The 13,510-nt window shown below is 40.5% G+C and overlaps 2 protein-coding genes across 2 annotated transcripts; both read right to left on the bottom strand.

Annotated features, from left to right (window-relative positions):
* Nucleotides 1-1,367: 1,367 nt before the first annotated feature.
* Nucleotides 1,368-2,310, bottom strand: LOC148091872 (olfactory receptor 1J4-like). The gene is given in 2 exon segments (XM_087822562.1): nt 1,368-1,409; nt 1,411-2,310. Coding segments are annotated over 2 exon segments (942 nt in total).
* Nucleotides 2,311-10,945: 8,635 nt separating this feature from the next.
* Nucleotides 10,946-11,888, bottom strand: LOC107535550 (olfactory receptor 1J4-like). The gene is given in 2 exon segments (XM_016211056.2): nt 10,946-10,987; nt 10,989-11,888. Coding segments are annotated over 2 exon segments (942 nt in total).
* Nucleotides 11,889-13,510: the final 1,622 nt, after the last annotated feature.

Raw genomic sequence — 13,510 nt, 5'->3', positions numbered from 1 at the left:
AAAAGTAGCACCCTATAAATGCTCTTTTACACATTCCTTTTTCCCGTTTATCCTCATTATGCTTCATATTGATTGCAAATATGCAATTGCAGTGATGCTCTATAGAGTTGGTTCAGGTGTCCTATAATGAAGTATTGGTGATGAGTGTCCTAAATGCCACTGAATTGTGTACCTCCAATGGCTCTCATGATAAATTTCATATTTTGTATTTAAACTGCAATTAAAAGTTAAAGAGAAAGTAAAAAGTAATCTCTACATACAGCACAGAAAAGAATTACAAAACAACAACAATAATAATAAATGATCAAGAAGTAAATAGAGGGGGAATGGAATAACAAAAAATATATTTAATTAATCAAACAGGAGGAAACCAAGAGAATAAATATTAAGCAGATGTATCAAATAAAAAACATAGTAATATGGGAAATATAAATTCAAATATATTATGATTACATTAGATGTTAATAGATAAAATTCTCCAGAAATATAATAATGGTTACTCCACATAAAAAGAGCAAAATCAAGCATTACACTGTTAACAATGGACACCTCACAAATATAAGAACAAAGAAAACTTTAAAGTGATAGAAAAGAAATAGCACTTAAACACTAACTGTGAGAAGGCTGCATCTTTACCACCTATTCTATGCTAATATCTATATCTCTATCTCTGTCTATAACTAATTCTATATCTATAGATGTAGCTATAAAGTATCTATACTAATATGAGAAGTACATGTGGTCTTAAGGGAGAACCCAGTACTAAAAATTTCTCCTAATTATAATCCCAGCCGTGTGCTGTTAAATGCATTTTGCAATAGTCTCTCTCTTTTTACAAAGCTTTGCTTAGTAGCATATGCGAATTTCCATAGTGTAATTTTTATTATGGCTGACTGCAGTCTACCAACATGCTGTTATTGAATGAGATTTGGGAAGACATGCCCACAACCAGCTTGTGCCAATGAAAGACAGCATAAAAGAATTAGTAAAAAAATAAATAAATAAAAGGAAAGTTCTCCAGGAGAGCACCATGATGTAAAATCAGTGTGTCCTCAATAACATAGAATAATAAATACATAAACAAAAAACGACATATCTCAAAGGAGAAAACGAAAAATCCACAATTATTATTGTGCAACACGTTTTGCATAAGATTTTGCAAATACAAGATACGATGAACAAGCAAAAAATATTAATTAGGAATAAAAAATTAACATTCCACGTAACAAATTTGACCTAGAAGACATATTAAGAGCACTCATACATAACGACGGAATGCATATTGTATGAAAGTTATATGGAGGTGTTGACCATGCAATAACTTTAGGAGAATTATCTCACCCTGCTCCTGACTGCAACAACAGGATTTAGTGGTTGCCGCTTAAAGAACTTAACCCTATGGACACACAGTTCTAGGGCCTGTTTCATATCTCTGTTCCTCAGGCTGTAGATGAAGGGGTTCAGCATGGGGGTGACTACCGCATACATGAGCGAAGCAGCTATGTCCTTGGAATCCCAGGAAGAGGAGAGAAAGTAAACACCTGCAGCTGTCCCGTAGTATAAAGACACCACAAAGAGGTGGGAGCCACAGGTGGAAAAGGCTTTAAAGAGTCTCTTAGTGGAGGGGACGCTCAGGATGATGGCCCCTATGCGGATATATGAGCCCAAAACAGTACCCAAAGGCAAGAAAAAAATTATTCCTGCCTCAGTGAAGATGAGCAGCTTATTGAGAGAGATGTCAGAGCAGCTCAGCTTCAAGAGGGCAGTGAGTTCACAGAAGAAGTGGGTGATGGTATTGTCAGCACAGAAGGACAGTCCCACCAAGAGGAGGGTGTGCAACACATCATGAACACAGGAGAGAATCCAGGAGCCAGCCACCAGCATCATGCACAGCCCCTTCCTCAAGATGGTGGTGTAGTGCAGAGGGTGACAGATGGCCATGTACCTGTCATATGCCATCACTGCCAGAAGGAAATTGTCAAGAGAACCAAAAAGTATGAAAAAATACAGCTGAGTAATGCATCCCACATAGGAGATGGATTGTTGCTGAGTCTGCATGTTCCTGAGCATCTTAGGGACAGTGACGGAGGAGAGAGAAATGTCAGAGAAGGCCAGGTGGCTGAGGAAGAAGTACATGGGCGTGTGCAGGCGAGAGTCCAGCCTGATGAGCAGGATGATGAGCAGGTTGCCCAGCACCGTGGTCAGGTACATGCCCAGGAACAGGGTGAAGAACACGCCCTGCTGCCCTGGCTGGATGGGGAGCCCCAGGAGGAGGAACTCGGACACGCTGCTCTGGTTCTCAGGCCTCATGCTGCTCTTCTGTATGCGAGGGATAAAGAAGGTTTGGAGATCTCAGGAACCTAGAAAGGATGACCAGGACCATCACATCTCATACTATAATCCTCTGGGAAACCAATTTTAACTACACTCCTATTAATTTCTCACACTGTGGATTCGTGCATCTTCCCTCTATCCCTGTCTGATTCCAGCAAACATTTGTCAATGAAAACAGCCAACAGGACCTCATTGCACAGAAGCAGGAAGGCATTCACTGTGTCATTCACCATGATTTATTGAACATGGAGCCTGTGTCGGGACCTCTACAAAGGACTGAGATGCAGCAGTGACAAGAAAAGCAAGGTCCCCACCTCTGTGAGATTAGATCTTGATGAGCCTGGAGGGATAATTTCTATACCAGGCCAGAGCCAAACCATAATAATTCCCTGCTGCAGATAGAAGATGAGCCCTGAAAACTGGTGTCAGTTGTTTTTGCCTTAAAGTAACTGAGACTCCAGTGCTGAGTTGTGCTGTTGGAGCGTTGTCACACTCCTCCTGTGAACCTTCCAGGTCCCCTTCACCCACAGCTGTAAACTCAGGGACACTCTAGAAATGGGTCGCCATTTAAATCCACTTGATGCCAGAATAGCTTCGAAACCAGAGCAGCCCACATACTGTCTTTCATAATAGTGTTGAACATTTAAGTCAACCTTTGGGTGCTGGGCTAAGGACTTTCTCTACGTTTCCTAACTAAATCCACACATCAGCCTTACCTTCGTAGGTTTTAAAACCCCTCACAGCTGCACTAAGAGGGGTTTTAAAACCCCTTACAGCTGTTCTTTTACCTATTTTAGCTTTTGATCATTCAAAACATAAATGATACAAATTGTGTAGGTGTACTTAGTACAGTAGGAGACAGAAGGGCACAAACAGGTGTGTATGTCTTTATCTACAATATATGTGATATGAGATATATATAACTTGACACATATGTATTATCAGTTTCTATAAATTAAAAATCAAGTATTAACTACTTCATGGGGTTCAGTCTTATTTGTCTGTGTGATCAGAACCATTACACAGGGAAACTTCCCTTTTGTTGCTTAGGGGAGTCAGGCACAATGTATTATTTCAGAGCTTTGAGGACCCAAAGTTGTCCAAAATTTTCTAAGTCTCCTTAGTGGATAATTTCATTTCTTCATATTTATATACTTTCCAACTAAAAAATTCTCAAATTCATTAACTTTTATTTTTACAATAACTGTTTACTCAAGATCTCCGTAAGATTCACAAGGCAAGTGTAATTCTTTCCATTTTATTGATGTGAAAACTGAGGCCAAGTATTTACATAATTTTTTCAAGGCCTCACTGCTTGTATGATGGTGGTTCTACCCAATCGCTTGACACAGCATGATGCCTGGAGTTTATATTGCCTAGGATGTTTAATAAAAGTAAAAAAAGTGTGAGCAACTCAGTCACACTTTAGCTACATGGAAATAAGAGCAGATTCATTTCAACAAACAGTGAGCTGCTTAGAGTTTGAGTATCTCAGCTAATGGTGTCCCAAAGGAGGACACTTAAGGAAATACTTGAGTCATCTATGCAGATCTCTCTCTCTCTCTCTCTCTCTCTCTTTCTCTCTCTCTCTCTCACACACACACACACACACACACACACACACACTCTCTCTCTACTGATTTGAGGATTCCAGTCACCTGTGACCATGTTTCCATCCTAAGGGGAGGATAGTCAATATAAGGTTCAGCTCATAAAAACAAAGTCTCCATACAAGTTACAACTAACACACAAAGTGAGACATACACAACACTCAGTGATGTGCAATTCACCCCACACACACTAATACACCTGACTCATGACACATCTGGTAAATACTCAACTCACCACATGTACGTAACTAAAGCCCTATACACACAAGCCACCAAAAACACACAAGGCCACACACAACTCAAAAATCTCACAAGAAACACACACCAATGACACATATGCACACCTAGGCACACACTCACTACAACAAGCAGCACACACCCTCCTGTTACTGAGAGGCAGGCTTCCCCATCTTCTGACCATGTCCTTCCTGTGGGAGGCAGTCAGAATGGGGCAGTTAAGCCTCTTCAGTCACAGGCACAGTCATTAAACCAGCACCAACACCCTGTGCACGTAGTCACATACACATGGTAACATACACACAGAGAAAACCCAACAACACACCTTCCTGCTCACACACGAGTGTGTCACCCACAGACGCAGCTCACACATGCACCAGCACATGCTGCTGAGCAAAGATCTGAGCCCTCTCTGACCTGACCTTGGTTTCCTGTGAGGTTGGGCATTTTCTTGTCCATCAGCAGAGACAACATCTCACTCCCAATGCTCAGCTGTGAGGACAGTATTTACGATCACTGGCATGAATCAGGAGTCCCTAGTCACGCTCCAGGAGGCTGAAAACTTGTATACATGTGCTGAAACAGCCTAGGTTAGTCCTATCTCAGGAAAAGAGTCAGGTTGTGAGTCAGATACAGAGTGCACGCGCACACACACACACACACATGCAACCATCAAACAGCACGTATACAAGTGTACACAGAACATGCACACACACAGAGGCATGGACAGAGTCTCATACATGATCCCACTAGCACACAGATCCATTGCCAAGTGCAGATTTCCAGCTCCTCTCACCTGTGCTGGTCATTGGTAAGCTCAGACACTTTCTGCTCAGACACTTTCTGCTCAGACACTTTCTGTTGCCCATGTCCTCAGGTTTTCTTCAGGAGGCCTAATACCCAGAAACAGAGAAGAAATATCCGTGGCCTTGGCCCTTATAAAGACTTTTATTTCCTTATCCAGCTCCAGAGAAATGAGTCCAAAGATAACAATTACTAATGAGAGTTTGAAACAAAGTCCCCAAGCTTCTGGTAATTTCTGACTGCCCTTTGGGGAGCTGTGTGTCCAAGAGCCAGAGGGACTGGAATCCCACGAGATAGTGTCCCTGATTTCGTTGACATCCTGGACTCCTTTCTTCTTGAGCATTGTTCCAGCTGGGACTAAGGATTCTCCACTTTTTATTTTGAAATGATTTCAAAGATATCAAAAAGTCTTAAAAATGATATCAAGAATTCCTGGATAGGCTTTAGCCAGATTCCCCAATGGTTAACATTTTACTATGTTTACCTTCTGTGGGTATGTATGTATGTCTGAATGTATATTTCAAGCTTATTTTTTTAACTGATATACCACAGTCCATATTATTACAAGGCATATGATATTAATTTTTCAATTGTTAGTTTTTTCATTCTATTTTTTTATCTAAATTTCTTTTCATTATTGACACTATTATGGATGTCTCCCATTCTGTCCCCTTTGCTCACCTCCACCCAGTCCCTGCCTCGGTCCCTCTTTCTGACCATCACCGCACTGTTTCCTGTGTCCATGCACTATGCATATATGTTCTTGGCTAATCTCTTACCTTCTTTCATCCATCCTCCCCACCCCCCCTTTCCTCTGACCTCTGTCTGTCTGTTCCATGTATCCATACCTCTGGTTCTATTTTGTTCATCATTTTATTTTGTTCATTAGATTTCACATAAAAGTGAGGTCATACAGTATTTGTGTTTCTCTGAGTGGCATATTTCGCTTAACATAATAATCTCCAGGTCCACCCATGCTGTCACAAAAGGTAAGAGTTCCTTCTTTTTTATGGCCGAGTAGTATTCCATTGTGAAAATCTATCTCTGCATTTTATCCACTCACCTACGGATGGGCACTTGGGCTGTTTCTGGATCTTGGCTTTTGTAAATAATGCTGCTATGAGCATTATTTTGTAAATAATGCTGCTATGAACCATATAAGGGTGCATATATTCTTTCTGATTGGTGTTTTGGGTTTCTTAGGATATAATCCCAAAAATGGGATCACTGGGTCATAAGGCAGTTCTGTTTTTAATTTTTTGAGGAAACTCCATATTGCTTTCCACAGTGGCTACACCAGTCTGCATTCCTGCCAAGAGTACACTAATGGTTTCATTTTCTTCACATCCTCACCAGCACTTGTTTGTAGATTGATTGATGGTAGCCATTCTGGCAGGTGTGAGGCGACATCTCATAGTGGTTTTAATTTTCATATCTCTGATGATTAATGACTTTGAGCATTTTTTCACGTCTATTGGCCATTCATGTGTACTCTTTGGAGAAGTGTCTATTTGGATACTTTGCCCATTTTTAAAAATTGGATTGTTTGTCTTTCTGGTATTGAGTTAAGTTCTTTATATATTTTGGAAATTAACCTTTTATCAGATGTATCATTAGCAAATATGTCCTCCCATATAGTGGGTTCCCTTTTCATTGTGTTGGTAGTTTCTTTTGCTATGCGGAAGCTTTATAATTTGATTTAGTATCATTTTTTAAAAAATTTCCTTTGTTTCCATTGCCCTAGGACATATATTGGCAAAACTATTGCTATAAGAGGTGTGTGAGATTTTTACTGCCTCTGTTTTCTTCTAGGATTTTTATGGTTTTGAGACTTACATTTTAGTCTTATATCCATTTCTTTTTTTCTTTTTTTTTTTTGGCATATACCTGTCCAATTTTCCCAACACCGCGTATTGAAGAGACTGTCTTTACTCCACTGTATGCTCTTGCCTCCTTTGTCAAATATTAATTGACCATAAAGACATGGGTGGATTTTTGGGCTCTCGGTTCTGTTCCATTGATCTATATGCCTGTTCTTATGCTAGTACTAGGCGGTTTTTATTACAATGGCCTTGGAATGTAGTTTGATATCCAGTATTATGATGCCTCCAACTTTGTTCTTTCTCAAGATTGCTGAGGTTATTGGTTTGTTTTGTCTTTTTTTTTAATATATCTTTATTGATTTCAGAAAGAGAAAGGGAAAGGGGGAGGGAGAGATAGAAACATCAATGATGAGAGAGTAATTGGTTGGCTGCCTCCTGCATGTTCCCTACTGGAGATCTTGCCCGCAATCTGGGCATGTGCCCTGACCGGGAATCGAACCTCAATATCCTGGATCGTAGGTTGATGCTCAACCACTGAGCCACACTCAACCGGGCTCAGGGTCTTTTTTGGTTCCATATAAATTTTTGGAATATTTTTTGTATATCTGTGAAATATACCATTGGTATCTTAATAGGAACTGCGTTGAAACTGTAGATTGCTTTTGGTAGTATGGACATATTAATGATGTTAATTCTACCAATCCATGAACATGGTATATGCTTCCACTTATTTGTATCTTCCACAATTTCTTTTTTCAGTGTCCTATAGTTTTCTGAGTATAGGTCTTTTACCTCCTTTGTTATAAAATCAGTCCTTTGTGGTTCTCTGATCTCTCAACATGGCTGGTCTCAGCAGGGTGGGGCCTAAAGTCCCACCTCCTCTCCGAATCCCACATGTTGGGCCAAAAGTACGGTTCCACTGCCCTGTCAAATGTAACAGGGTAGGCTGAAAATTCCAGCTGGAAGCCACTACTCCATGCTGCTGAACACAGTGAGACAGGGCAGGCCAGTCAGCTCAGCAGGTGGGGGGAGGGGCTCAGACTGTGTGCTCCAGGTACAGGAGCCTGTTCCTCTTTCTCAATCCAGAGTTTAGTCACTGTCTGGGTCTTCACCCAAAGCCTCTCAAGAAAAAAACGGTCCCTTAAAATCACTGCTGGGCGTAGGCAGCAGACCCCTCCTCATGACCTGAGTGTGGCAGTGTGGCCTCTCTAGCAGCTGGAGTGCAGTGTGAACTCCTCAGGCTGGTGCTGTAATATTGGAGAGCTCTTTCCCTGAGATGGTGGGTCCCATTCTCTCAGGTGGACAGAATCCCTACTGATTCCCACCACTAGATGCTACACAGGCTCCTCTTCCTGTCTCTGTTGCTCTGGGTTGGGGATCCCTGAGAAGGGTTGAGACTCCAGGCTCCGAGGGGGAGGGAGCCCTGCAGCCACCATATCCCTCAACTTCTGTACCTAAGTCATATCTGTGTGAGGGGGCTCCCTCTTTCTGGGTCTCTGCCCTTCTTACCAGTCTCTATGTGGCTCCTTCTGTACTTCTTAGTTGTAATTTTTCACATCAGCTATCCTTCAATTGGTCTTTCAAATGTATTGCCCTGCAGTTTAGCCACAAATCTGGTTTGGGGTTGGGAGCAAGTGGGCAGAGCTTCCAGCTGCTCAGCAGCCATGTTGGAATCTCTAGTGTTTTCACCCTTGATCAGTTGGCTAAGGTGTTCTCTACAGTAAAGCTACCATTTTAACTGTATAATTAATAGCTATCATTTGGATAAATATTTTGATACTATATAAAAATCACATTTTCCTTATTAAAATTTTACCCACTATGTTTAACATCCATTGGTGATTCTTATATGAGAAAATTACTGCAAATGTGGAGGCCAGATGGTGATTGTTCTAATTCTATCATTTCTTCTTTGTTTATTAGTTGTATTGCAGTAAAAGAAGGAATTTACCCTGATTTTCCACTCATTTGTTTTTTATTTATTCATTTACATCATGGACTCATAGATTCTTATTTTCTGAGTTACAGTCCATTGCTGCTGTTACTCATTTTGAATCTTTGGGTGTGTTCATTGCTTACAGGATTCTAAATGATCTCAGAGAAGCCACCTGGGAAATATGTATAAAAGAAACACAAGAAGGAAAAATTATAAACTAAGAAACTAAAGGTATGTTTATCCACAGGAAGTGGTCAGGAGTGGGACAGAATGAATGGGGAATGGAAACAGTATAGATGTTGATATATAACATATAAATTTCAATCTATACGTTTTAAAACCCATGAGTCCTATTAATATTGCCAATTCTAGTTTGACACCATAGAGTTGTTTACAGCCTGTCCTTTCCCATCTACATAGTTCCTTTCCCCGAGAGTGAGGAGTCACTCCCTTTCCCTCAGTGTTTACTTACTTGCTGAATTATTTGATTGCATTCAAGAATTACATAGCTTTCTTATTTTATTTTCCCCTTTAGTCTAATCATGGTGCTAATTTGAAATATACTTAGGTTCATTTGATTTTTTTGTTCTACTTTGCTCTTTTAGCCACCTTTACTACTTATATTTTACTTGCCAAAGTAAACATAGTCAGAGCTACACAACGAAATCTACTTATGTCCCCATCTCTTCTGCTCCACCTCCTGCAAATAAACAATCTCATTAGTTTCTGATTTATTCTTCCTGTGCTTCTTTTTGCCAAATGGGCAGACGTATATGATTTGTTTCCCATCATTTTTACATAAATAATAGCAGGATATAAATGCTAGTTTCCTTATTTTTTCATTTATTGATATATCCTGATATTTCTCCATATTGATTCATACATATCTTTGCTCTTATTTTTTTCACAGTTGCAATATACTCAATTGATGTTTTATAGAGTGTTCTTTAGTGGCCATAAAATGAGATATTGGTGATGAGTGTCCTATATGCCACTAAATTATATGCCTCAAATGACTGACTAGGTAAATTTTTTGTTTTGCATATTAAAGTACAATTAAAAATTAAAGAGAAAGTAAGAAGTGATCTCTGCACACAGTACAGAAAAGAAATATAAAACAATAATAATAATGTATGGTTAAGAAATTAATAGAGGGAAAATGGAATTAAATATATATTTAATTAAAAGGAGGGAAGACAAGAGAGAATATATGTGAAACAGATATCAAATAAAAAACATAAAATATGGAAAATAAAGAATCAAATGTATTATGATTACATTTTATGCCAATAGCAAAATTCTCCAGAAACATAATAATTGTTGCTGTACATACAAAGAGCAAAATCCAGCATTATACTGTTAACAATGGACACCTCACAGATATAAGGACAAAGAAAAGTTTAAAGTGATGGAAACAGAATACCACTTAAACACTTGCCACAAAGTGGCATTTTTACTACATATACTATACTAATATCAATATGTATATCTACATATCTGTATCTACATCTGCATATGTATATATCTCTACAGATAGAGATATAAAGTGTCCATACTAATATCAGAAGTAGATGAGGTGTTAAGGTACTACCCAGTACCAGAAGCTTTTCCTAATTATGAACAAAGCATGTGCTCTTAAATGCATTTGTAAAAAGTCCCTCTTTCTCTAACAGCCTTGCTCTGTAGCACATGCCAGTTTTCACAGTGTGATTAATTCTTATCATGGCTGATTGCAGGCTGCCAGCATGCTATCGGTTGTGACTTCGGAAGTTGTGCATGATCAACACGAAGCCATCTAAAGATGGCAAAAAAGAATCAGTGCAAAAAAAAAAAAAAAAAGAAAGTTCACCAGAAGCAGATCATTATGCTAAAAGTGATTTTTCTGTACCATATAATAAAAAATACATAAAGAAAAAATGACATATCTCAAAAGAGAGACAAATCCACAATTATAATAGTGCAACATGTTTTGCACAAAATTTTGCATATATCTTTTAAGAGATGGAGAACAAGCAAAAAATATCAATTAGGAATAAAGAATTATTAACAATTCAAGTAGCAAACATGACCTAGTGCACATATAACAACACTCATACATGACAACAGAAGTCATACTCTTACCAACTTTATATGGGGAGCTGCCGACCATACAATATCTTTAGGAAATTATCTCACCGTGCTCCTGACTGCAACAACAGGATTTAGTGGTTGCCGCTTAAAGAACTTAACCCTTTGGACACACAGTTCTAGGGCCTGTTTCATATCTCTGTTCCTCAGGCTGTAGATGAAGGGGTTCAGCATGGGGGTGACTACCGCATACATGACCGAAGCAGCTATGTCCTTGAAATCCCAGGAAGAGGAGAGAAAGTAAACACCTGCAAGTGTCCCATAGTATAAAGACACCACAAAGAGATGGGAGCCACAGGTAGAAAAGGCTTTAAAGAATCTCTTAGTGGAGGGGACCCTCAGGATGATGGCCCCTATGCGGATATATGAGCCCAAAACAATAGCCAAAGGCAGGATGTAAAGCATTCCTCCCTCAGTGAAGATGACCAGCGTATTGAGGGAGATGTCTGAGCAGCTCAGCTTCAGGAGCACAGTGAGGTCACAGAAGAAGTGCATGATGGTATTGTTGGCACAGAAGGACAGCTGGACCAAGAGGAGGGTATGAAAAAGAGCATGGACAAAGGTAACCACCCAGGAACCAGCCACCAGCATCATGCACAGCCCCTCCCTCAAGATGGTGGTGTAGTGCAGAGGGTGACAGATGGCCACGTACCTGTCATATGCCATCACTGCCAGAAGGAGATTGTCAGCACTAACAAAAAGTATAAAAAAATGCAATTGAGTAATGCATCCCACATAGGAGATGGATTGTTGCTGAGTCTGCATGTTCCTGAGCATCTTTGGGACAGTGACAGAGGAGACAGAAATGTCAGAGAAGGCCAGGTGGCTGAGGAAGAAGTACATGGGCGTGTGCAGGCGAGAGTCCAGCCTGATGAGCAGGATGATGAGCAGGTTGCCCAGCACCGTGGTCAGGTACATGCCCAGGAACAGGGTGAAGAACACGCCCTGCTGCCCTGGCTGGATGGGGAGCCCCAGGAGGAGGAACTCGGACACGCTGCTCTGGTTCTCAGGCCTCATGCTGCTCTCTGTCTGTGGGGGATGAAAGCACAGTGAGAAAGATCATACTAGGTTAAGGGCTTTATCTGTATTTCCTACATTTGTAGACTAAAAATCTTCACAGCTGCACTAAGAAGGAATGTCCTTTTCATACTTCAACTGCTTGCAAATAGAAAGATAAGGAATATAAATTCCACATGCATATATAAACTATATGTATTTCCATTTTCTGTAGATTAAACCGTATCAGATACTCTTTAATAGAATCAATAGTATGGCTACTGATGGTTACTAGACTTACTGTGATGATAGGTATATAAATGTTGAATTACCATGTTGTACACACCAGAATCTAATATAATATTGTATGTCAACTGTAATTAAGAATAAATGTAAAAGAGAAAAATGACCAAATATCGACTACTTGGTGCAGCTCAGTCCAATATGTCTGCATGATCAGAGCCCATGCTCACTTAACCACTACCCACAGAAACCTCCCCTTCCTTGGAAACTCACTGTGTTCCTTCAGGGTTGCCAGTACTTCATATTTTTCTCAGATCTCAACCTAGGTAGTGCCCTTCACCTATATTGATGTTTTTCAATTGACAAAAGTCCCTTACATTCATTACCTTTTGTTTAAAAATGCCTATTTATTGAGGGCCTGTATTTTGTGGGGCAAGTGTCATTCCTTCCGTTTTATAGATTGAAAACAGAGGCCAACGAGTTAAGTGACCTCCTCAAGGTTCGCCACCATTGGGTGGCAGTTCTGCGCTCTGACTTCACACAGCATGACACCTAATGTTTCTTTGCCTGGGACATCAGGTGAAATTGTTAAAAACTCTGAGTGACACAGTCACACTCAGGCATGTGAGAAGCACAGCAGGTCCATTTCAGACACAGGGTTCTTTGGAGTTTCGGGTATCTCAGCCAGTAATGCTCCAGAGGAAGGGCACTGAAGGAAATATTTGAGGTCATGGGGGCAGGTTGGAAGACCCAGACACACTTACAAATCACACACACACACACACACACACACACAATCGCACTCTGATTTGAGGATTCCAGTCACCTTGACCATGTCTCCATCCTAAGGGAAGGACAACCAATAGGTGCTTCAGCTCATAAACACTCACAAATACACATACATACAAATCCTAAGTAACACACAGAGACACACACAACACACAGTGGAAGACCACTTACCCATAAACATAGTTACAATACACATCAACACACCTGACTCATGATACACCAGGTAAACACTCAACTCACCACAGATACGTAACTCTTAACACTGTACACACGTCACCAAAAACATAAAGGCCACAGACAATCAAAAATCTCACAAGAAACACACACCAACAACACACATGCACACCCAGCCACACTCACTACAACAAGCAGCACACACCCTCCTGTTACTGAGAGGCAGGCTTCCCTCCCCTTCTGACCATCCCGTTCCTGGGGAGGCAGTCAGCATGGGGCAGTTAAGCCTATTCATTCACAGGCACAGTCATTACACCAGCACCAGCACCCCAGGCACGTGCTCCACATACATGGTAACGCACACACAGAGAAAACCAAGCAACACCCCTTCCTGCTCTCACACACAGGTGTGTCAACCACAGGCACATCTCACACAT

The sequence above is a fragment of the Miniopterus natalensis genome, chromosome 12 (genome assembly GCF_054644295.1).
Source record: "Miniopterus natalensis isolate mMinNat1 chromosome 12, mMinNat1.hap1, whole genome shotgun sequence".
Classification (NCBI taxonomy): Eukaryota; Metazoa; Chordata; class Mammalia; order Chiroptera; family Miniopteridae; genus Miniopterus; species Miniopterus natalensis.
Note: the sequence above shows the minus strand (reverse complement) of the source record. Positions and strands in the feature narration are given on the sequence as shown.